Raw genomic sequence first — 24,262 nt, forward strand, 5'->3', positions numbered from 1 at the left:
CAGAAGGTGAAATTTCTTGGATTCAGTCATCTTCTCTGTGTCAGAGTATTTTAAAGCCAGAGTGGCAGATTTCATGATGATAGTGTACTTCTTTTGTCCCAGGGGATAATCCATTTTTCATGGGGGAATTATGTATACTGGGTCAGTGTATTAAAAACACAACTTAGAGAGCCACTTGACCATCAAGTAAATAACCAGAGATAACTTCTCAATCCCTGATCTTGTATGTCTGGGCCTAGTCCCATTTTTGTGGTGTTTCTTTCTCTCCTAATGAACACATACTCACTTGTGGCTCCTTCCAATATTCTGTTGTTTCCTCCTTTTGTCTTTCTTCCCAGTCTGAGAGGTCTTTCTTACACTTCCCCCCAAGCTCCTGTTTGTTATTTCTTGAATTGTTTCTGCCTTCAACAGCATACTATATTAATTCCATTGTGCCAGCAGATAAGAGATACTCACTAAGGGTATGTCTACACTACAAAGTTAGTTCGAACTAACGGATGTTAGTTCAAACTAACTTTAATAGGCGCTACACTAGCGCTCCGCTAGTTCGAACTAGGAAAACCTCATTTTACGAGGATTAAGCCTAGTTCGAACTAGCTAGTTCGAATTAAGGGGTGTGTAGCCCCTTAATTCAAACTAGTGGGAGGCTAGCCCTCCCCAGGTTTCCCTGGTGGCCACTCTGGCCAACAGCAGGGAAACTCGTCTGCCCCCCTCCCGGCCCCGGACTCCTTAAAGGGGCACGGGCTGGCTACGGTGCCCGTGCCAGGTGCAAGCCTGCCAGCACCCAGCCAGCAGACCCTGCACCTGGCACGGATCGAGCCACCCACCCGATGCCCCCCAGCCCTCCCCCTTTTCCCGGGACCAGGCTGGTGGTTCCCGGGAGCTAGCCCGGGACCGCAAGAGGCGGGCACCCGCCTGGGATAGTGTGGACATCGTGGACCTTGTCCACGACCTCCGCACTAGGCACAGGAAAGTGGCCGGCTAGGGCAGGAGAGCTGCCAGCCTGGCCACCCAGGAGCAGATGTGCATGAAAATCAAGGTGGTCCACTGAGACCCCCGACCCTGAGCCCTGAGCTTACAATGGCCGTCCTGGGTCAGACCAAAGGTCCATCTAGCCCAGTAGCCTGTCTGCTGACAGCGGCCAACCCTAGGGACCCTGGAGGGGATGGACCGAAGACAGTGACCAAGCCATTTGTCTCGTGCCATCCCTCTCCAGCCTTCCACAAACCTTGGGCAGGGACACCACTCCTACCCCCTGGCTAATACCACTCCATGGACCCAACCTCCATGACTTGATCTCACGTCCCTTTAAACTCTGTTCTAGTTCTAGCCTTCACAGCCTCCTGCAGCAAGGAGTTCCACAGGTTGACTCTTTGCTTTGTGAAGAACAACTTTCTGTTACTAGTTTGAAGCCTGCTACCCATTCCTTTCCTTTGGTGTCCTCTAGTCCTTCTTTATGGGAACTAATGAAGAACTTTTCTGTATGCACCCTCTCCACCCAACTCCTGCTTTTAGAGACCTCTATCCTGTCCCCCTTCCGTTTCCTCTTTTCTAAGCTGAAAAGTCCCAGTCTCTTTAGCCTCTCTTCATATGGGACCTGTTCCCAACCCCTGATCATTTTAGTTGCCCTCCCCTCTCCCAGCCTCTCTCTTCCCCTCTCCCACCTCCTTTTCCCAGTCTCCCCCAGTTTTGTTCAATAAAGACAGATTCCATTTTTGAACACAATTGTCCTTTATTTTGTACATCAAGAAGAGGGGCTAGGGAAGGGTAAGTGGAAGGAGGTGAGGGAGGAATGGGGTACGCGCCCCCGATGGGGAGGACTGGGCTGGCTCTGCGGGCTTCTGGGGGTGGAAGCTCTCCTGCAGCCCCCCAATTACCCCTCTCTCCCCAGATGGCAGCCTGCGGCAAGTGCAGTCGGTCTGATGGCCGAGTGCTGTGATGTGCCCATTGTGGGTACTCCTGGCAATCCAAGCCAGGACTGCTTTGCAAGCGGGACACCCCTGAGAACTGTCTGTCCGGGGTGGGGGTCGGGACCCTTTAAGCACAGCCCTCGGCTAGCCTGAGACAGCATCTCCACACTCTAAGTCCTCCTCTGATGCCCTGCCGGCACTGCTTCCGGCCAGCCTTAAGCCTGGTTCAGGGTCCACTTAATGTGGACATGCTAGTTCGAATTAGCAAAACGCTAATTCGAACTAGTTTTTAAGTCTAGCTGCGCTAATTCGAATTAGCTTAGTTCGAATTAACTAATACGAACTAAGTTAGTTCGAATTAACGTTGTAGTGTAGACGTACCCTAAATTCCCATGGTGAAATCCTTGCATCATTTGACATCAGTGGCAGAACTCTCATTGACTTCGGCAAGGCCAGGATTTTGCCCCCTATCTCTGAAGTATTGTGTGCCAGTTCTTCAGAGATAATAATTTTGTAAACTTCTTTTGGCTCCAGGCACATTGATCACATCAGAAATTAGCAGAGCAGCAAGGATAAGTGACACAAGGCAGCGAGTCTTAGAATGGATTTTCTTGATGGTCAAGTATTCCTTTACCCACTTCTTATGTTATAGCACAAATAACTAGTCACAAAGTATGAGACTGAAGAACATAATATATTGGTTTTGTACTCAAATCACTGGAGGTCCAAATGTGAATGTTTAACTGGCTAACTGGTAAGGCTGGAGCAGCTCCCCGCCTGCCACGGACTCGCATAGCCTGGCTGGTGCTCCAGCTCAGTGGTGTGCGAAGGGAGAACAGGGACTGGGACAGAGCAGTCTCTGCCCATTCCTCCTTTAATCAATTAAACAATATGCTTAACCGGTTAACCAATTAAACGGCATTTTACATCCCTAGTCCAAAACCCTATGGCTGGTTGTACTAGTTTACTGGGAGAGGAAGTTTATTTGTTTCATTTCTTGATTGCAGTCTCACAGGACTGATAGTTTTGATTAAAAATATTTTATAGCATGAAACTTTTATCACGAGAAACTTGCAAATTAATACTTAGTTGTAGTAGGATTTATTCTTACAGAAATGCAGACTTGTAACTGAAATTCAAAAAAATGTCCTCAGTAGATGTAAACAGTTTTGAAAAATGAAAATAACTCCTACTTGGATGTTCCCCAGTGAGAAATCCAGGGAATAGCAGAAAAATGAGAGAATGGGGGAGGGGAGAAGTGTTTGGACATAACATGTGGCCAGGCTTTTTTTAAGTGGTATTTTATTGTAGAGATTTTTTCCCTAATGAGCAGACTAATGATTTTTTAAAACATGTACAAAATTAATACGTGACTTATTGTAATTTGAAATATTTTAGTGGCATATGAAAGAAGCCACTATCCCTGGGGAAGGCAGCCTTATAATTTGTGTAACCACAGTGGATGGACTTACCTTACAGATTTGTGCTTTGTACACAGCCACGTCCAACGGTTGCCTGATACAAACACAAAGCAGCCAATATGGAAGTTGGATTAGGGATTCAGAACTAGAGTAAAAACTGTGAAGTAAATTTGCATCATTAGCAATGTTTGGAGACTCTAGGAATAGTATCTTGCCTTCCTTAAAATCTGCTTTAATTTTCATAACTATGGAACTGCTTTGCTGACTATACTGGCTATAAACGGATGAGTTTGGCTATGCACTTTTCTCATGGTTTTCCTGGCTGGTGCTGAATGGGCTGATTTTTTGCACTGTTTGGCAAAGGGCTTGGTTTACATTCTTGTTTTCATTGCTTGGTTGCTTAAAAACCCCTTGTTGCGCCTCTGTTCCCTTGCATATGGCATTTGCTGGTTAATGTAGGGAAAGAGCTGTTGAGATGAAAAGGGTAAAATATTAATTATTAGGTAGCACTTTTGGTTAGGGGAGAAGAAGTACAAGGAGCACTGAAAGATGTGTAGGCAAGTGCTATCTTGCTATTCTCAGACCTGTGATATCACCCTTCAGTTTCTGAGAGGCAGTGGCAAACTAGGCAGAAAGGAGCTGCCATAGCAGCATACTCCTCACAAGGGTAAATCCATTTTTATTGCCTCCTAGATTGCTTCCCTGCTTGTTTATGGCTTATTATAACCCCAAACTCACCAGATGTCCTGCCAGTTTTAGAGGCTGATGTATTGAAAAGGCAAAGTGGACTTGTACATGTTACAGTGAACACTACTGCTGAACATGGAGGTGCTTCAAGAGATCTAGTCTCAAGCGCATTTTAGTTGATCTTTAGCATAATTAAAAATAAAAACAATTCAAGACAAGCTGCCTTGTTTATAATTTGCCATTGCAACTAGTTGCTCCACAGTCATACCTTGATTTCTACGACAGAATTTTTAGAATTAATTTGGGTTAGTTCAGAGAAATTATTTGAAAAGCACAGGGCTCAGTCCTGCTCCTATTTAAGTCAGTGGGAGTATTGGTACAGTGCTCACATGGAACAGGATTGGGTCTGCTGTTATTGATAGGTAATGCTACAGTTTTGGTGCCTGATCCTGAGAGGCTTTGAGCACCTGCATTTCTCATTAAAATTTGTGTGTTACAGGTGTGGGTCACCTCTCATGCATATGCTTCTTGCACAGTATGAACATTAGGAGTCATAAAGCTATCAGCCTTACGGCCATTGTATAAATGTCCTCTTTTCTCTGCTCTGTGAAGCTAAATGACTGTCCTGTAATAGGCTGTTTGTTTTGTGTTGGTACAGTGACCTTGTTATGCACTGCTCCATGGTTACGCTGGAGCTGTGAATCATAGAGTGTAAATATCAAATGTCAGTGTCTCTGTTCTTTCTCTTGCTTGGTTTCTTTGCAGGTGTTCAGAACGGACTTGATCACTGCCATGAAGCTACCTGACTCCTACCAACTTAACCCTGATGAATACTATGTGCTGGCAGACCCTTGGAGGCAGGAGTGGGAAAAGGGAGTTCAGGTGCCAGTTAGCCCAGGGGCCATCCCTGAACCAGTAGCCAGGTATAGTTTGGAGAAATATAAACAAACACATATATGCGTAGGCCATCAGTTACACATCTGGATCCATAGGCTCTAAATTCGTATGTAAGCATCTAAAAATGGCCTGATTTTCAGAGGTTGCCTCCTATTGAAATCAATGAGCATTGTGAGGGTTCAGAACTATTGAAGATCTGGCCACTTCTTTTTAGATTGCTGAATATGAATGGTAGGAGGCAAATTTAAATTATGGACCTTGGAAAACACTGCTTGTTTTAATTTTTGTTTTATGAAGTTTTCTGATCTTTTTCTGTATACTTATAACTTAAAATGATTGCTATATAACACTGCAATTAGATTTAAAAACCCTCAAGTGGTCAGAGCCATCAAGCTGGACACACAGCTAAACTACATAAATGTGAGCTCTCATATATGTCACTAAGTACACTCATCTTTTTCTCTTACACTTACATGTTGTATTATGTTTCAAATGAGACACTATGCTCCTTTGAGCAGGGACCTGTTGCAAACATTTTTTATTATGTAAGGTAACTTCATTGTACTCAGTTTATTACAATTCATTAATGAATGTAAATGGTGTGTGTAATTCACACACTCACACTCTCTCTCACACACTCTCTCTCTCTCTCTCTCTCTCTCATATCCTTACCCAGAAGAGCTTTCACCATTCAGTAGCTTACTTGGCTGAAGTCTGTGAGAAGATAGTGTGTGGAAAAGCAAGAACTGTCAAATATTCCCCCCGCCCCCCCCTTCTTTTTAAGGAGAATACATTCTGAGCCCAAAATTTTTGGTCATGGGCTATACATTTATCTATTAGTCAAAGCTGTGTCTTATGGAGTAGGCAGCCATGCAAACTTGTTCACCATTGCCTATTGCAATAGCCCACGTTGGAGTCTGCATTAGCAGTCTGTTTGTCATACCTTGGGTGTGTTGTGAGCCATGAGGCCAAAGACCAGCTTGGCCCAGATGTCTGTAAATATGTAGAAAGTTGCACCAGTAGTTTATTAATGAAGGATTTATTGCAATTAGAGTCTGGCTTTTTAATGTTAAAAAAAAAAGTCCACAACGGTTTGGGGAGGTTTATGTAATATGGCTTTCCACTGAGAAAAATAATGGATAGTAAAAGATCAGAAATTCTTACCCTATTTATATGAATGAAAAGAACATCCCATTACTTTAGCTTGGATAAAAATTTTATAAGAGTCATAAATTCTTATGTTTCATGAGCTAACCACTAACTACCTGAATCAAGAATAAACTTTCCCTCTGGGTAGGGTTAATGCATAATTATCTATACTGGATTTTATACTAACATGCTGGCCACTGTTGGAGACAGGACACTGGGCCATTGAGTTGGTGTGGCAAGTGTCTGTGTTGTTAAGAAATAGTAGGGAAAATGCTTCTTCTGCTATTTTGAGTGAATTTGTTAAATTATTATTTTTGGTCACTGTTTTATGTTAAGGTGCCACTCTCCTGACTCTTTGGGTTTCTTTTCACTTTTCCTAGTCCTCAGGAACTCGGCTTGTGTTTCACTAGCAAGTTCACCTTCTGCTGTAAAAATGAAATAGGGACTAGAAGATAGCTCCCACTTTAGTTTTTATACCAGGAAATAAGACTTGACAGTGGCTAGGAACTGCTACTTAATCCCAGCTGGGCTTCTAGGATAATTCTAATTAATTTTGGGCAGTTTAAAATTTCTGCTGTTTCACTGTGCCAGATTTGCCCTTCTTTCCCTTTCTGTGAGGATGGCAATGTCTTGCTACAGAATTTTATTTCCTTGCTGTGTGAGACTATGCCCCATTTTTTTTCAGATCAAAATATTGTATATCCTCACAAGAGACAGAAAATACTAACACCATGTAAAGATCTCTCTGCCCTTCCCTACCTTTTGTCACCTCCTCCTCTTACATGGAGGAGTGGAGTAATTTGATTCTCTCCAACTCTGCCCATTACAAGGATTGTGGAAGCATCACCCTCTCTCTCCCCTTCTTGCTGCCCTTCACATGTGTAGGGGACAGACTGTAGGGTTGGTTCGGGTTGGTGGAAAGGAGCAAAATGGTCATTATTGCTAACTAATCCACCCCATAGTGGACACCAAAATGCTGTAATGATTTTGTGCATAATTGCAGTAAGAGAGAAACATGACTGTAAAGTGAACTAAGGACATTCACTTGCAGTTGATGTAGAGGAGGAGGAAATACGATACATTTCACAGAGAAATAATTCTTATTACAGTGCCCAGAAGTGAGGGAGGTGGTTTGTAGGAGGAAACATAAAGATAAAGGCACTACCCCAATGCACCCAATCAGGATAAGAAACAGTAGGGGTGGAGGCAAGCAGGGACCAGAGTCCATGAGGTGACTCACTGCTAGCACATGCTCATAATGGTGACTCAATTAAATATTTTTGGGTATATAATAATAATTATTATTTTACTACTTTACATCATGAAGATCTAAAAATGACTTTTGCAGGTCTTAGGAAAATGAGCATTTGAAAGCCAGACTACCTGTTCTAGCCTGTTCACTTCTGGTTCTTGTGCTGTGCCATTATAACAATCAAGCTGGAATAGATAAACGTGTCCAGAATTGCTATAAGGATGATGGATCAAGGTTTCTTTTTAAATGAGAGAACATACACTGTGCGCCAGCTGGGCCACAGTAGAATGAAGGACATCCTACTTCCCCCATGGAGCTTTCTCATGAAGTAGATCATTCTCCACACCATGAGGCAATGGAGCATGACTGCAGTAAACCTCACACTAGCATTAGTGAGGCTTCCATGACCTGAGAACCCAGCTGGAGGTTGGGCACATTGCCTGGGCTTGATCCAGATACAAGTTTCATACAAACTGAATTTCATACAAACAGAATTTCAGAGTGCTTAGACTTAAATAATAAATGAGAGGTTGTGGAACCTCCTTTGCAACCATCCACAGAATGTTGACGTGGATAGGGCATATGGAACCTGCCACTTGAAAGCAAGCCGTTAGCAGTGCAGCCTCTCCATGGCTTCTACTCCAATCTCTCTGAGCTGGAATGACAACTGCTGTCCCTATGCACTGCGTTTTTTTTCTTAGTTGCTGGATCTGTATAGTCACAGTAATCCAGGCCACTAAAAAAGAGCAAGTTACACTGTTTTAAGTGTTTGCTCTATCTCCAAATTCCTTACAATTGACTTTTAACAGTTGTGCTTATGCAATTTAAATGTGGTTGCAACCAAAATATGCTTTAATGAGGTCTGGTTTGACACTGGGTTGGCCCCACCAAAAACCTATTAGGACATAGTACAGCTGCAGCTGAATTTAAAAACAGTAAATGGATTTTGTTCTAAAGTCTGGTTCAGTGCAGCTTTAGTGATTTTTCAGGGGAAATGCAAATCCATGAGAGGCTAGACTTAGATCTGAGCAGGTAAGTGACAGAAGGAATGATTAAGAACAATTTTATGAATTGTCATTATTGTATCCTTGTGGAAAGGCATTTAGAATGTCACAGAAATAGCAGTCTATACAAATTAGTGTAAAAACAATAGAATTTCTGGAAAAACAATAGAGACTGTTAGTCTGTGTATTGAATTTGAGAATTGTATCCAATTGCAATGTTTAGTAAGTTGGTTTATATCAGTGTTTCTCAACCTTTTTTTATGAAGTACCCCCTTTTCAAAAAAAAAAAAAAAGTTCCCCCAGTAACTACAGTTTTCAGACACACAGGTTTTTTTCTACCATTGCAACACATTTGTTTAAATAACTTAATTGTAGCTGGGAGGGCAATTAAATTTTTGGGTGTAAACAGTACAAAATAATAAAGCGCTGTAAATCTTAAAACAAAAATTCAGTTTTCTCCAAATTTCAGTTGTGTTGACATACCTCCCAGACATCTCTCAAGTACCCCGAAGGGTACTCGTACCATGGGTTGAGAAACACTGGTTTATATCTCTTATTATTAATTTAATTCCCATGTACGTAGTACCCATCATCATGTTGACAGTGTGTGGCTTAGTGTGCCATTTAAATGTAGCAAGTACCATGTCTTCCTGCGGGAGATGATTTGTAATCTTCTCTCAAATCCACCTGCAATTCTTTTAGTCAATTGGGATTTTAAAAAATGTGAATTATTTTATGTAGCATTGTAGGTCACTTAATAACTACCTGAATGACTTCTCTTCTGTTTTATGTACCAATCCTTAAGATGTGCAGGATGTTGATACTACAAGATTGCTGGAGATTTTTAGTTCCACGGTATAAGTGCAATCTCGAGGCACTAATCACACAGCAGGATTGAACATTTCCCAGTCTGTGCTAGGAGATTTACAACCTGGTATGAGTAACATGTGTGTTTACTGTTCCTTCAGGATTGTGTCTGAGACAAAAGCAGTTACATTTACAAGACCCAGGAAGTACATCCTTTCCTCAGGTTCTGAGCCTCCTGAGCTGGGATATGTTGACATTCGAACTTTGGCAGATAGCGTGTGTCGCTATGACCTCAATGATGTGGATGCAGCATGGTTAGAGCTGGCCAATGAAGAATTTAAGGACATGGGTGAGAGAAGCCTGTGGACTTTTTAACTCTATAAAATTACACATGATGTTGAAGTAGGCTGGCAGTTGTGTGCAGAATTTGAGTGAGAAAACTGGAAAGGAAGAGAAATGATGTGAATCATATAAATTGGAATGTAGTTTTTTTGTGATTTTATTTTTAAAAACCACTAGCATTTAAACTGTTAGCCTCAAAACCCTTAGGTGAAGGATTGCATTGCCACTATAGGCTAGATGTGGTGTGAATATCAGACCTGTGCATAGCTCAATTAATGTCTGTAGAGTTGCAGTTTCTTATACCGGATCAGAATTTGGCCCTTCTACCCTCCACAAGAATTCCCTCAAAGAGCCTTTTCGCCATTGTTAACTTCTTTGGCGATGACATCAAAATAGACGATTTAAGTCATCTGTCCATCCATCCATCCTTTTTTGCTTGCTTGCCCATGCATCCCTTCTCTATAAAATGAAATGAGAAAACTCTCAGCCCCTTTAAAGCTAGTTATTGTTTCTATTTGGACACAAGCAGTGTTGAAGAGAGGTCTTTGTGAGTTTCAAAAACAAACCAGTGGGACTGTTTGGGGATTGAGACCACAAAGAACTGGTTCAGTGATTCCTTTTGAAACTGTCCCCAACTCTATTACTGTGTCCTTAGTTTCCAGAAGGAAAAGGGATTTCTCTTAGTGGGGCTGAGGGCTCCCCTCAAGAAGGGGTTGTGTGTGGGAGAAGGGAAGAGAACAAGACCACTTCTTTATTATGATGTGTGTTCCAATAGTGGAAGCATCCAGTGAATTTTACTCTGGTTGCACAGGATCTAAGTCAGTGGAAAATTTTGACCATAATTTTACATAACTGAGACTATATTTTGTGCCAAGTGGAAGGGTTCTGGATATTTTGGTGAGCACATATAATACTGTTGAGTTTTATTCTGTGGCAGTTCCCTCATTTGGGTTATGGTTACAGTATTATCATTTACCTGGACACTGTCCGTTGACTAGACAGGTATGGACCTGGCGAGCCAAGGTCAGTTGGTCATAAACTTGAAAAAAAAAAAATCCTGAAGAAAACCCACTTGGAACAAACAAAACAACCAACTCTGACCTGTTCTCCTGTTCACGTTCTCAACGCAAATCTCAGATCAGGCCTATTTACGTACACAAGGTGGATGATGTTAGTCTTAAGTTGCGTTTAAAATATTCAGCTTTATTTAAACAAGCATTAAAAGTGAGCAGAGTCTGAGATACTCATGCACAGGGCTCGACAAATACTTTCGCCTGCGGCGAGTAGATTTTGCCAGCTGGCGATTGCAGGGGTGGACTGGCCCGGTGGGCCATTGTAACGGGCTGGCCGAAGCCCACACTACGGGCGGCGCAGCCCCATCTAATCCGCCAGCCGGTGGAGGAGCAGAGCGCTGCCAGGGAGGGGGAACCGCAGCGATTCTCAGTGCCAGGCTACCTGCTTGCAGCTGCGGTGCAAGGAGGCGGAGCGCCGGCAGATGCCAGGACGCTGGCGTGATGTGGCCCCGCCGATTTTAAAGGGCCACAGCAGCTCAGCTCTGGCTGCATGTCCCAGGCAGCTGGCTGCGGCATGTGGCGGAGCCAGGCCCCGCCCCGCCGGCTCTAGTCTTGCCACGGCCCCAGCCCCTCACCAGCGAGAGAGGGTAGGTGTGTAGAGGGAGGTGTTAGGAGAGGGGATGAGGAGGGGTAGCTCACTTGATCAGAGTGGGGCTACTGGAGGAGTGGGCACAGGGGGGAGAGAAGGGCTGGTGGAGGGGGGTAGGTCTCAGGAAGGCTGAGGGCAATGAGAAAGGCAGGAGTCAGGACAGCAGAGGAGGGTGAGGGGTTGGGAGGCAGCAGGCACCAGGGGAGCTGATGGAGCAAGGGGAGGAGACATGGCAGCAGAGGGAAAAGGTAGAAGTTTATAAGATATTTATTAATAACTTGGGTGATATTTATTAAGAACGTATTAATAATTACTGTTCTTATTCTTTTTAGGAATTTATGCCATTAACAAAAACCACTTTTGGGGGGGGAGGGGTGACAAGTCCCTTTTTTGTCCCTTTTGGCAAGTAGGGTTTTCCATAATTTGTTGAGCCCTGCTCATGCATTCTCTTTAGCTTTCTCTTTCCCCTCGTCACCGGAGGAAAAGGGGAAACAGGAAAGGTTAGCACTACATCAATTACAGCACAAATGTGAAAGTGATGGTAGTGTATCTCTGAAGGGAAGGAAGAAGGAGGCATAGGGTTCATGTTGCAGCTAGCTGCAGATCCAGTGACCATAGAGGCATTCTTTGCAGGCTCATTTCATTGTACAAACTGATCAGAGGGAGAAGAAAGTTCAGTACAGATAAAAGTGAAAATTCCCTCTTGTGGGTGACCATGCTAGGTGACCATTATGGGGAAAAATAATTCCCTGTGTTGGGAGACCTTTGACTCTAGTGATTTGGGGCCCCATTGTTCCTAGCTTCTTCTGATTCCCTTAAAAATTCTGGGACTCCGCTCTTGGTTATACCATTGTAACTTCAGTGAAGTTGATTTATACTGGTGAAACTCGGGGGGAAAAAAAGCTTAAAAAATGAGTAGTCCTATAGCACCTTAGATACAATATATATTTCCTAAAAGAACATTATTATCATCTGAAGAAGTGGCTTGTGCCCACGAAAGCTCATGATACTATCTATATTTTTTGTTTGTCTCTAAGGTGCTACAGGCCCTTTTTTTTTTTTTTTTTAAAGTTACAGACTAACACGGTTATAGCCCATGAGACTCGTGAAACTCAGGTTGGTCTCCTGTGAGCTATAGCAACATAAGTCAAGGGATAGACATGATTTGTCAGCTTAACTATCATCCTTAACATTCTTTTATGGTAGATTTTTGTGGCTGATACGCTAGCACACAGTATTTTGCTATACGCCTTTACAAATGAAGTTACTCAGTAAACGGTGGGGAAAAAAATTCTGTCTTGTCTCCAGTAGGCAGTTCATGCAAAGCCTGAAACAGTGACATTTGAGTTACTTTTATCAAAATTGTTCATAGAAAAATATGTTAATAGTCATTAAAATGAGCAATTACTAGTTAATCTCCAGCTGTGGCTGTGAATTCCAGAGGTTGACCATGATGCATTCTGCAGTGCTCTTGTTGATACTTAAAATGTGTGTTTTTTCCAAAAGACCAGATATAAACATAGACAACTTTTTTATTTCAAAATACCCTCATTATCATTTCTAAATTTATAGCCATTAAATTAAAGTGAAGCCCTACTGTACTAACTCATCACCTTTCAGTCCATCATCACCTGCTATCCAGAACAGCACTTCTCTGCCATTAGGGAGAAACTGCATTTTCTTATATTGGGAAAGTGGTAGGGAAGGGCAGAATTTTGTATGTTCCCTGTGAGGCTTCCCTGCAGCTGTGGGACCCAATGAGTGAGGGCTGGGCTGCAGCAGAGTATTCACTGCTCTATAGAGTCCTGTGCAGCTCCAAAATTGGTACCAACAGCTGCAAAAATGATCCCTGGATATCCATATCCACATCTGCAAATGCTGAGACCAGTGGACATAAAGCAGATTTGCAAGGTTCTAGACACAAAACTTGTATCCACAAAATGAGCTGCAAATATCCAAATCCACACTAGTGGTTGTGGATACCAGAGGTTATAAAGCAGATATCCACAGATATGCAGAGCTGTATGCTCTGCAGATTCTCCAGATCGTTTCCCCAAGATACAGGTGTTACTTTTACGTTGGCAGAGCTGTTAGAATGTTTATTTTCCAGCTCTGTGATTTGTGAGAGCTAGGGATTCCTTCTCCATCTTCCTGAGGAATTCCTCAGAAGCGACTTGAATTATTTGCCCTGTGAGTTAAGGAGAGGATATGCCCTCATAATACACACGTCAAAAGTTTACTATGATGTACTGCAGATAGCAAAGTAATTACTGGGAGCAGGATTAAAACCACAGGATTTTGTTTCTCAAAGCCTGTACCTTATTGCAAATTTCTGTAAGTATCTCAGTTTGAAAGTGCCTGATGTAAGTGGTTTTGAAGGAGGAGAGAGAGCTTGCTTAGGAGTGGTACTACTTTTTAAGATATACAGGTAACTGTGTGAAAGGCTTGTTTAGGGTTTGCTTCAATACCAATTCTGAAGTTCGTGTAGCGCTATTAAAAGTTGAGAAATGGGATACTTTGTCAGGTAGTTGTATCCAGATAGAAAGCTGGATTTCATTTATTTTTCTTGCTGAGTTTACTGCAGGAGTTTTCCGTATCATAATGAACATTTAATATTATAGGTTCAATTTTTTTTATTTTTACAGTGATTTAAGTGATGACATCATTGTCATGTATTTGAATAATTATTTATTTGTTGGTCCTACAGTAGATCCTAGCCAGGATCAGGACCTGATTGCGCTAGTTACTGTGAAAAATGCACTACATCAAATAAATGATAGTCTTATCTGGGTTGCTGATTGTAATGTATGAGACTGTACCCGGTGGATTTTGCATGAGACTATATTATCATTTTGATGGATTGTTTGTTGCTCACTTGGAAGTTCTTTGACTCTGTTGCACTCTAAAGAGTCACCATTCTTAAAATGATTGAGGTCATAAAGTTAAAACAAGCAACCATAGATAGTATTGTATGAGAGGGAGAATGAGATCAACCATGACAACACAGAGGTGGGACTTGATTGTGAAAACTTTCTTGAGGATTTCAAATATTGATTGAAATTAGTAAATTTTCATTGTTCCAACATAGATCTAGGACTTTTTACATATTTGACTTAACTACTCTACATGTCCCCGCTAACATTTGCCCTGGCAACCCTACAGCCATAAATCATCTACACTGGAGAGGTGGGGGGGGAGGGGGGGGTTTGGTGTATGTGTGTCATTTGGAGCTCATTGTTCAGCCAAAGAGGAAAAGCTTAGCCTTTGATGCATTGATAGAAAGAGATGGGGGTCCAGGTATTGTTACCATTAAAATAATCCATATTGTTGGATTAATTTCCCAGGAATGCCTGAGCTGGATGAGTATACAATGGAGAGAGTCATGGAGGAATTTGAACAGCGATGCTATGACAGTATGAACCATGCTATTGAAACTGAAGAAGGGCTTGGGATCGAGTATGATGAGGACGTTGTCTGCGATGTTTGCCAGTCCCCAGATGGGGAGGATGGCAATGAAATGGTGTTCTGTGACAAATGCAATATCTGTGTTCACCAGGTATGGTATCCAGTCCTAGAGGTTAGAATGGCCATTTGGGCAGCTTATGTTCTGTGGTAGTAGCAGGCAATGGGTGGTTACAGAAATATCTAGAATCTATTACTATGACTATAAAGATAGGTTTAAAGATGGACCAGATATCTGTCTAGTATAACTCACTGATTTTATTGAATTACCCAGGAGTTAAATTGGCCAACAGGACAAACTCACAGGTAATGTCAGTGTAGGTTAAACATTAGTAATTGAGTAAGTTACATGCTGAGGGGGGAAAAAGGTGGAAGTGTAGCAAGAAAAGCAACTAATAGGAGGATGTAAGAAGATAGAAGATAAAAATGGGGGTGGTGTTGCTTTATTTAACAGCATCTTATACTCCTGTATGGGTTGCTTTTGCTGCTATAATCATACCCTTTTTTGCTGCTGAATGTGTACATTACATTAGTTTACACTGACACTACAATCTGCATCCCCAATGAATTTGGCTCAGTTGGCTTTGTTCTATAGAGAGGTCTGCAATGTTTTGGTTTGGTCCCTCACTTTCCTTACACAAGCCACATGATGAACTGAAGTCCCTCTTTTGGCACTATATTTTCAGTACCAATAAATTTGAAGAAAAAGAGGAAATCTGAACAGTGATGATCTTCATGCAACAAGAACTGGCAAGGATTTATCAGTAGTTAATTGATGCCATTGAAGGCTCCTTGTTAAAAGCTGGTTTTGTTCTATCCTGGGATGGCTCTGAATGAAACAGACCAGGGATTTGAACTTTCATTTCTCTCATACTAGAGATGTGCCTAAACAACTAGATTATTCTGGGAACAAGAAAAGCACAACATGTCTTTCTGTGGAAATTAAAAAAGCCTTCATTTGCATGGAAGAAGGAACAGATATGTTTGTAACACATCCACTTCCTTGACTGCTCCCTGTTGCAGAAGAGACCTTGCTGTGGGTCTGCTTTCTCTCTGTCCCTTAAAATGTTTGCTTTATCATTAAGCAGTGGGGCAGCTGTAATGTTTGATTAACAAGGATTTTTTTTTCTTGTTTCTAGGGCTAAAGTTACATAAATATATGTGCATGTATGGTAGGGAAATGTGTTTCTTGAGTGTGGCACTGTACAAACACTGCATATCTTGCAAAGTGCTCAGAGTTTAAAATGGGCACATTGATTTGTCTATAGCCATTCTACTTTAAACTGTGATTACATGAAATCTTACAATCTAGAAAGGGTCAGAATTGGCAATAATTCTATTGGAGGTCTCCATAGACATTGCCACTCTAATGCAGGACATGATGTTAATCATTAAGTACATGTCACTTGACACTGTTGGTATGAACTGAACTATACCTTGGGGGCATCTTTCATTTCATCATCTCATTTTTCAGATGAGATTGAAAACCAAGTTTCTATCATTTGTGGTCCTTAAAGATCTCATGGGACTTTATAGTTCCAGTGTCCTGGCCAACATCCAGCTCAGATATCTAACCACTCACATAGCTATCTAAAATGTCTGTTTCTATTTAAGTTGGATAATATATTCTTCACTTCCTGTCCTAAGCTGTTGTGTAATCTTATTTTGCATGGTTGGAGGTGGCTCCCTTTCAGTGGTGGGAAAAGTATGTATGTATGGATATTTTGTATATGGAGTTGCTACATTTGTAAAAGTACCTTATGATCCTAAAAGTGGCTAAATAAGTTAAGCTAATATTTTATAGCATGTAGTCCCATAAAAGGGCTCTGAGGTTAGCAAAAGGCTAAAAGTAAATCAGTTCATATTAACAGGAACATGCTGTTGTTTCCCTTTCTTCCCCTCTTCTCTAAACATGAGTACAGGCATGTTATGGAATCTTAAAGGTGCCAGAAGGCAGTTGGCTATGCCGGACCTGTGCACTTGGTGTTCAGCCAAAGTGTTTATTGTGTCCCAAGAAAGGCGGCGCTATGAAGCCAACTCGTAGTGGGACGAAGTGGGTCCATGTTAGCTGTGCTCTGTGGATTCCAGAGGTAGGTGTCAATCCAGCAGAGGTACCAATATTCAGATTGAGATCAATCATAGAATACTAGTACTGGAAGGGACCTTGAGAGGTCATCAAGTCCAGTCCCCTACCCTCATGGCAGGACCAAATACTGTCTAGACCAGTGGTCCCCAACACGGTGCCCGCGGGAGCCATGGCGCCCGCGGGGGCATTTCAATGCGCCCGCCAGGTGCTCGGGGCTGGCCTGGCCCCGGGCACGTGGCGCATGGGTGCTTGCGGGGGGAGCGCCGGGCGCGCGGCACTCGGCGGGAGGCGGCGGGGGGAGCGCCGGCCCCGGGCGCGCGGCGGGGGGAGCGCCGGCCTCGGGCGCGCGGCACTCGGCGGGGGGGAGGAGCAGGAGCGCCGGCCTTGGGCGCGCGGCACTCGGCGGGGGGGGGGGGGGGAAGGAGCGCCGGCCTCGGGCGCGCGGCCCTTAGAGGGGGCCCTGCCCCCGGGCACGCAGCTATGGGGGGACCCCGCCCCCGGGCGCGCAGTACGTGGGGCCCCGCCCCCGGGCGCGTGGATGGGGGGGCGCCCCCGGTCCCCGCCCCCTGGCGCCCGGCGGGCAAACGGCCACGCCCCCCTGGCGCCCGACAACCTAAAAAGGTTGGGGACCACTGATCTAGACCATCCTTAATAGACATTTATCTAACCTACTCTTAAATATCTCCAGAGATGGAGATTCCACAACCTCCCTAGGCAATTTATTCCAGTGTTTGACTACCCTGACAGTTAGGAACTTTTTCCTAATGTCCAACCTAAACCTCCCTTGCTTCAGTTTAAGCCCATTGCTTCTTGTTCTATCCCCAGAGGCCAAGATGAACAAGTTTTCTCCCTCCTCCTTATGACATCCTTTTAGATATCTGAAAACTGCTATCATGTCCCCCCTCAGTCTTCTCTTTTCTAAACTAAACAAACCTAATTCCTTCAGCCTCATAAGTCAAATGCTCTAGACCGTTAATCATTCTCGTTGCTTTTCTCTGGACCCTCTCCAATTTCTCCACATCTTTCTTGAAATCTTATCAAAGGACAAATTTGCTCATAGTAACATGCAACTTGATGTCTTTTGCCATAATGACTGTAACATCCATGGAGCCTTTGTTGTTAGGAAGAAGAAAGATTTTTAAAATAAAAATAGGGAAATACTCATTTTCAATTAAACATAGAAGACGCAAGTCTGGCAGGATAATACATGATGTTGAAGAAAAAGGTAATTACATTAGCTCAGTATACTACAATATAAATGGCTCATAAGTCTAGAAAAAGGACAACTGCTTGGAAAGCTAATTTAGTGAGTTCACAAAATAAGCACTGTTTGTAGATGAAAATTCAGAACTTGGGTAATCAAGTATTTGGATTAACAGTGTTAATTCTTGAGAGTTCAACATTATTCATCCTTTAAAATTGCTTAAATTTATGGGGTTTGCTTCAACGCTATTTCATTTTTATGTGGAAAGAAGTGGTTTTGAAACTGCATTTTTCTTTCTTTGTAAACTGAAGAACCTGGAACATATTAATTTGGCGTATTTCCAGGCAATGAAACAGAACTTCATGGAGGATTATACTTTTCTTTTTGCTTAGGGTTAGATCTACAAAGGGACTTAAATATTACAATGCTGAGTCTCATAGTACCTAATTTTACGTGACTAGAAAATCCTGGAACAATGCTGTGAATCCACAAAGCCAGTCTTTAGGTTCCTGGTCTCCCTGTGCAATGAATGGGGATCCACAGAAGCCAAGTTGCGAGATGGAGAGACACCTAAGCTAGCTAGTGGGGGATAAGAGTGGTGCATGCTAAACATGCTCCCCAGATAGGCATTCACATGTAGGACCCAATCTTCCCCTGATATGTGGAGCATTCTTAGGCTTCAGTGAGGGATAGGCATCAAGATGCCTAGAGCGAAGCAGCACTGCACTTGCTCAGAGGCAGAAATACAGGTGCCCAGAGAACTCTTACCATGAAAAGCTTGGGTGCTGTGTGAGTTTGTCAGGGATGGGCAATAATTTTTTGGGGGGGTGGGGGCTTCACCAATTTTGGTAGTGGTTCTTGGGCCAACTCTGCTTCTGGAAGGGGCAGGGCTAGGCCTAGGAAGAAAGGGTGGTTCCCTCTAGCCACTACATGAAGAGGGAGAGGAGAGGTTTTGAACTGTTTTGAACAGCTGGCGGTTCCCTCTAGGTGCCACTCACCCCTTGTGAGGGAGAAGAGACTTCACGTGCTCCCCCACCCCTAACTGGTGTGAGCGTGGCAGGGTAGGCCATTGGCCAGATCAGATGGCTTGGCAGGCTGGATTGGCCTGCCAACAGTATCTTGCCCACCCCAGGTTTAAGTGCTACATGGTTCAGTAGGTGTTCTGTGAATTGCAGTGGAGCTAAAGCTGGGGCTTAGATGCGGAAGTCTGATTTTTAGGCACCTAAATATTTTAATGGTTCCCACCTTCTCTGCTTATCTTTCATTATGTGTTTTTTGCTCTGATGTGTAGGTGAGTATTGGCAGCCCAGAAAAGATGGAGCCCATAACCAAGGTCTCTCACATTCCGAGCAGTAGATGGGCATTAGTGTGCAGCCTTTGCAATGAGAAGATTGGGGCATCCATACAGGTAATGAACTAATTACAAGTGTGTTGGTTATAGATACAAATGTGCATTCTATAGAACCTTTCTGATTCCTTTCCAATAGCTGGCACAGAAAAATGTCGGTCTCTTCCTACTGCTCGGCAGAGTTTTAATAATAGATAACACAGGGAGATGAGGGTTAAAGGATTCCTAACTTTTACAAATATACTAAGAAGTGTTTATCAGAATACTGAAATATAAATAATGAAACTTAAATGACCATACTTGTTAAATAACCAAAATACATTTAGTGGTGCATTCTCCTTGCTTTTTAAGATGTAATTGTTCATTTTTTTGCTCATTAATTTGCAAAAGTGAGTAATTCACTGTGGCCAAAATATTTAAACTTGGATGCCAAAAACTGTGTGCTAGAATTCACTTGCATGTATCTTCAAGGTAAGTGTCAAAGGCTCAAAGAAAAGTTAGACACCCAGTTCCTATTAAAAATCATCCTTCTGATGAGCAGCTTGATTTCAAGATTTTGAACATCTACAGCTATCATTGAAGTCCATGAGAATCAGAATGCTCAGCACCCTGCATAATAAAGTTGTCAGTCAGATAACTGGATATGGATTTAGGTGCCTAACTTTAGACACCACCCACCCAACTTTAAACATTTTGGCCTAGGTGTCTACCAGGGACTAATGTAAACTGGTAATGTCAGCTATTGTTGGTAAGGAAGCAGTTATATATTACCACAGGGATTTTTTTTACTTGATAAATGATTAAGTGTTCTCATTTGTTGGTCTTTTTAAATCAGTTATGAGAATCTTTGCCTTTGAGCTTTACAGTAAGTATGAAGGAAACAGTTTGTGTGCTTAGAATCTGCTACAAAATATAAATGAGTCATAAGCCACAAATAAAGGAAATACAAGCCCCTTCTTTAGCTGATCCTGGAAAGCCACAAATTGGGTAGATTTAGGAGATGGCAGGCATTGCAGATATTTTGTGTTCTGTAGAATCAAAGCTTCAGGCCCTGACTTCCCCATTGCCTTTCACCTTACGGAATCATTTACACATCTCTAAGGTAGCTGCCAAACACTAACATTTTGATGTTTACTCTCACTTAGTAGAGGTGTAAATGACTGCACAAGGTGAAAGGCAATGGAGAGAATCAGGCCCACTGTGTTTAAGGAAAGAGCTATCTCCATGCACAGTAAAGAATCTATGGCTTATGTATCCAGCAGAAAAGCAAGAACACCACTATTTTGTTTCCGACCATCAATTTGCACTCTTAACAAAATTCCGATGTGGGCCAAATTTTTTATAATTAATTTCTCTCTGAATCTTCAGTGGGATAGAGATTCTTCACTTACTGTACAATGTGCTGTAGTGTTACAGTATCCTGTTAAACAACAGGATTGATCTTCTTCGGAGTTATGTTCATTTCAGAAGTGGGTGAAAAAGTCCCTTGTGTATAGAATACATCAGCTTGTGACATTTTTAAAGCTCTTTGGGATCCTTCAGAATAAAAGACAGTATATAGATATTATGTTAAGGGATGTTAACCGTGAAAGCATGTAGAGGTCTAAAGTACATTTAAGAGCTGAATCTTAATTCTCTTGCTATCACCTTGAGAAGGGCAATGGATGTGTTTGAACACGTTTTAGAGCATGCAGTGTTTTGCTGGAGAAAGTAAGGCTAGGTGACCTAATTGTAGGCATAATAATGCTTTCTAATAACAATGAAAGTTACATAGCGAAGCACTGTGAAGATGAAAAGTAAAGCTCCCAGTTCTGAATTCAGATCACTGGATCATGCCACTCTCTCCCTTGTTCCTCTTGCTGAGCCATTGATAGTGTATGCTGGGAAAAGTTATTTTGACTCCCAATACTTATGTGAGCTAACTGCAACAATTTCATACTGATTTTTGGTGGGTTCTAGGGATGTAAAATTTTGATTAATCAATGAATCGATTAGTCACTAAGTCGCTATCCCGTTGCATCACTGCCTTTGAAATGTACAAGAGTTACCTATGGCTCTTGGATATTTCAAAAGGAGAGGCGCAGCAGTTGGGACTGGCACAAACAGGGACTGCTTTAGTCCCCACTTGCACCTTTTCCCTGCTGTGCCTCTGCCTCCTCCTTTGTCCCTCATGGAGACAATGCTGGGGGGGGGGCACTGGGTTTTAAGCAGCTGGGCCCTCCCCCCCCAACACCGGCTCTTGCTTACCCTCCTTGCTGCCTCTCTCTCTCTGACTGAGGCAGCGAGAAGGGGCAGGAGGTGACAAGTCAAGTCACTACTCAACTAAGCTTATCGGGTAGTCAACTAGTCGCTTACAGCCCTAGTGGATTCTTTTTCTTTTTTTTTTTTTAAACATTCTTGCTTCAAAAATATCTGTCTTTTGGAGTAAACAATGGGTTGATATGTATGTTGTAAAGCTGCCACTTCAGACAGTTACACATCTAAAAATCATTTGGAGAGACACTCTCAGTTCCAGTTTTCTCTGACATCACCAAAGATTATTAAAAGGGTTTTGTGATATAAGAAACACGAGAGTGTTCTCATGATTTATAAATATTTAAAACGTGTGCTGTGAAACTTTTAGATAGGAAAACACAGAATGTTTGTTTGAAGTGTAGAATAAAAAAGCTAATAATCAATTGATTTGAGGGAGAAGAGGCAGTTTCTCTAGAGAGTGTCACAATAATTCAAAAAGCAAGCTACTTTAATGTATGCACAGGGATGGGCAGAAAGCAGTTTCTGTAAGCCAGGAAAAGGAACACTACATTGTCTTCTCACTTCAGATTTCCTTCAGATGAGACAGATTTTCCTCTTCACTCAACAGAACTTTACTTTTAATACAAGCTAATTATGTAGAGATCATAGTAGCATGGAACGTGCTGCAAAAAGCACTTCTTTTGTATTGTTTAATATCCAACTTTGCTGCTGTTGCCCTATTTGTTCACAGAACATTTATTTGGAGCAGACAAAAGGGCGTAGAGGGTCTCACCATTATCCATATTCCTTTTAAGTATTGATTTTATTATAGAACATTTATCTGAAACCTCTGCAGTTTAAACTCTGAACCTCTGCAGTTTAAACTCTATAGTATTCATTTATATGACATCTGGCTGCTGAGTCAACCTGAGCAGGAAAACCCAGAGGAGACAGATACTTGGCTTTGTTACAAGCACTGTATAAATATCCTGCTGCAGTTTTTCTCTTTAAGGTTAGACCACTTGGGTTAAGAATAGTTTAGTACGGTCATAGTTAATTTCTGTCACAGCCATGTCCACTTTTAATTTATCTTTGTATGTGGGGGAAAAGGGTCTAAGTTAAGAGGGGATTTAAAAAAAAAATTCAATTTATGGATGGTTATGAATATTAAATATATTGCAAAAGAAAGTTAGTTAAAATCAAACACTGTAGCTGTTTAGCTTCATAATGGTTCAGTGGAAAATAAGGAGAGTTTGGGAGATGATGAAAGAAGCAAATTGTAGGTTTTTTTCTCATGTGAAGTAGAACAGCAATAGTGAGCTAAGTACTGAATGTCAGCGATTTAATATATTATATTCTAATTTGATGATAAAAGGAAAAATCTCAACTGGGCCTTGCCATTTGGATTACACAGGTCCAGGTGCTGTGAGATTTGAAGTATAAGGCTGGCTGGGAATCAGAGCTTTCTGGAGTGCTAGCACAGCCAAGGGGGATCATTTAGCCTGGCATAGTATTGCTTACATGACTCGCTACAGTGACCATGAGAAACCCCTTTTTGTGGAGTGACTCATATTGAATAGTAGGATAAGTCCAGGGAGAAGTTTAATCGGGCAGTAAATGCTCGATTGCTACATTGTTGCTTCAACTGATAGCATTAAATTGCTAACCTAATAATGAGAAAAAGTTTAGAGACAAATCCCAGTACTGTGACGTATTGTACCAGAGTTGCACTGGTGGAGTATTGATCTCAAAGAAGTTGTGGCTGTACAGGTATTTTGTGTGTAGTGTGTGAATGACTTGTTTAAAATAGATTTGTTTTTTAAAATTTTCTACAGTGCTCAGTGAAAAACTGCCGAACAGCTTTTCATGTCACATGCGCATTTGACCGAGGCTTGGAGATGAAGACTATCCTGGCGGAGAACGACGAAGTCAAGTTCAAGTCATACTGCTCCAAGCACAGCTCCACCAAGAAACTGGATGATGATAACCTCAGTGAAAGCACCAGCCAGGAAAATGAGAATGGGACCCAGGACAGTTCCCACATAGAGACCTTCCACAGCCTTGATCAAAACCAGGAAGAGGCCCACAGGGTCAGCGTCCGCAAGCAGAAGCTCCAGCAGCTGGAGGATGAATTCTACACATTTGTCAATGTCTTGGAAGTGGCCAAGGCACTGCGGCTACCTGAAAAGCTGGTGGAATTCCTGTACCAGTACTGGAAGCTCAAGAGGAAAGGCAATTTCAATAAGCCCTTGATTACCCCAAAGAAAGACGAAGAGGACAATCTGGCCAAGCGGGAGCAGGATGTTTTGTTCAGGAGACTGCAGCTCTTCACGCACCTCCGGCAGGATTTGGAGAGGGTAAGGCAATGCAAGCTTATTATGCTTGTGAGGAGAATGGTGCTGTGTTTAGTTAGCTGAGTTTACAACCTAAATCAGCGATAATATAGTTCCTTGGTTATTGCCATATGATGTGAGTAACCACATTTTGTTCCAGCTCAGCACCATGTTGTCCACTTGCCAGAATGCTGAAGATTGCACTGAATTTATATAGAACACAACAGGTTGCAGCTGTATTCTTTAGAGTTAGAGGGTCAGTCCACAGAGGTGACAGGTCCAGACAATCAGTGCCCAGTCTTAACCTGAGCTTTGGATATGTGAGACTAGATGACTTTTGTGAGCCCTTCTAACCCTGTGATTCTATGTCCGCACTATAGCTGGGAGCCCCTCAACACAAGTAAATAGGCTCATGCTAGCATGCTAAAAAATAGCAATGTGGATGGTGTGGTTTGGATAATAG

At 42.4% G+C, this 24,262-nt stretch overlaps 1 protein-coding gene across 3 annotated transcripts in view; it reads left to right on the forward strand.

Annotated features, from left to right (window-relative positions):
* JADE1 (jade family PHD finger 1) overlaps nt 1–24,262 on the forward strand; it is a 74,519-nt gene that overhangs the window by 38,840 nt on the left and 11,417 nt on the right. For all 3 annotated transcript variants that reach the window (XM_075929967.2, XM_075929964.2, XM_075929966.2), the window contains 6 exons: nt 4,784–4,941; nt 9,289–9,476; nt 14,476–14,687; nt 16,516–16,683; nt 19,175–19,291; nt 23,302–23,823. In XM_075929967.2, coding sequence (XP_075786082.1) covers nt 4,784–4,941; nt 9,289–9,476; nt 14,476–14,687; nt 16,516–16,683; nt 19,175–19,291; nt 23,302–23,823 — 1,365 coding nt within the window. The remainder of the gene's footprint in view (nt 1–4,783; nt 4,942–9,288; nt 9,477–14,475; nt 14,688–16,515; nt 16,684–19,174; nt 19,292–23,301; nt 23,824–24,262) is intronic.

Source organism: Pelodiscus sinensis, chromosome 4, assembly GCF_052426305.1.
Source record: "Pelodiscus sinensis isolate ZL-2025 chromosome 4, ASM5242630v1, whole genome shotgun sequence".
Lineage (NCBI taxonomy): Eukaryota > Metazoa > Chordata > Testudines > Trionychidae > Pelodiscus > Pelodiscus sinensis.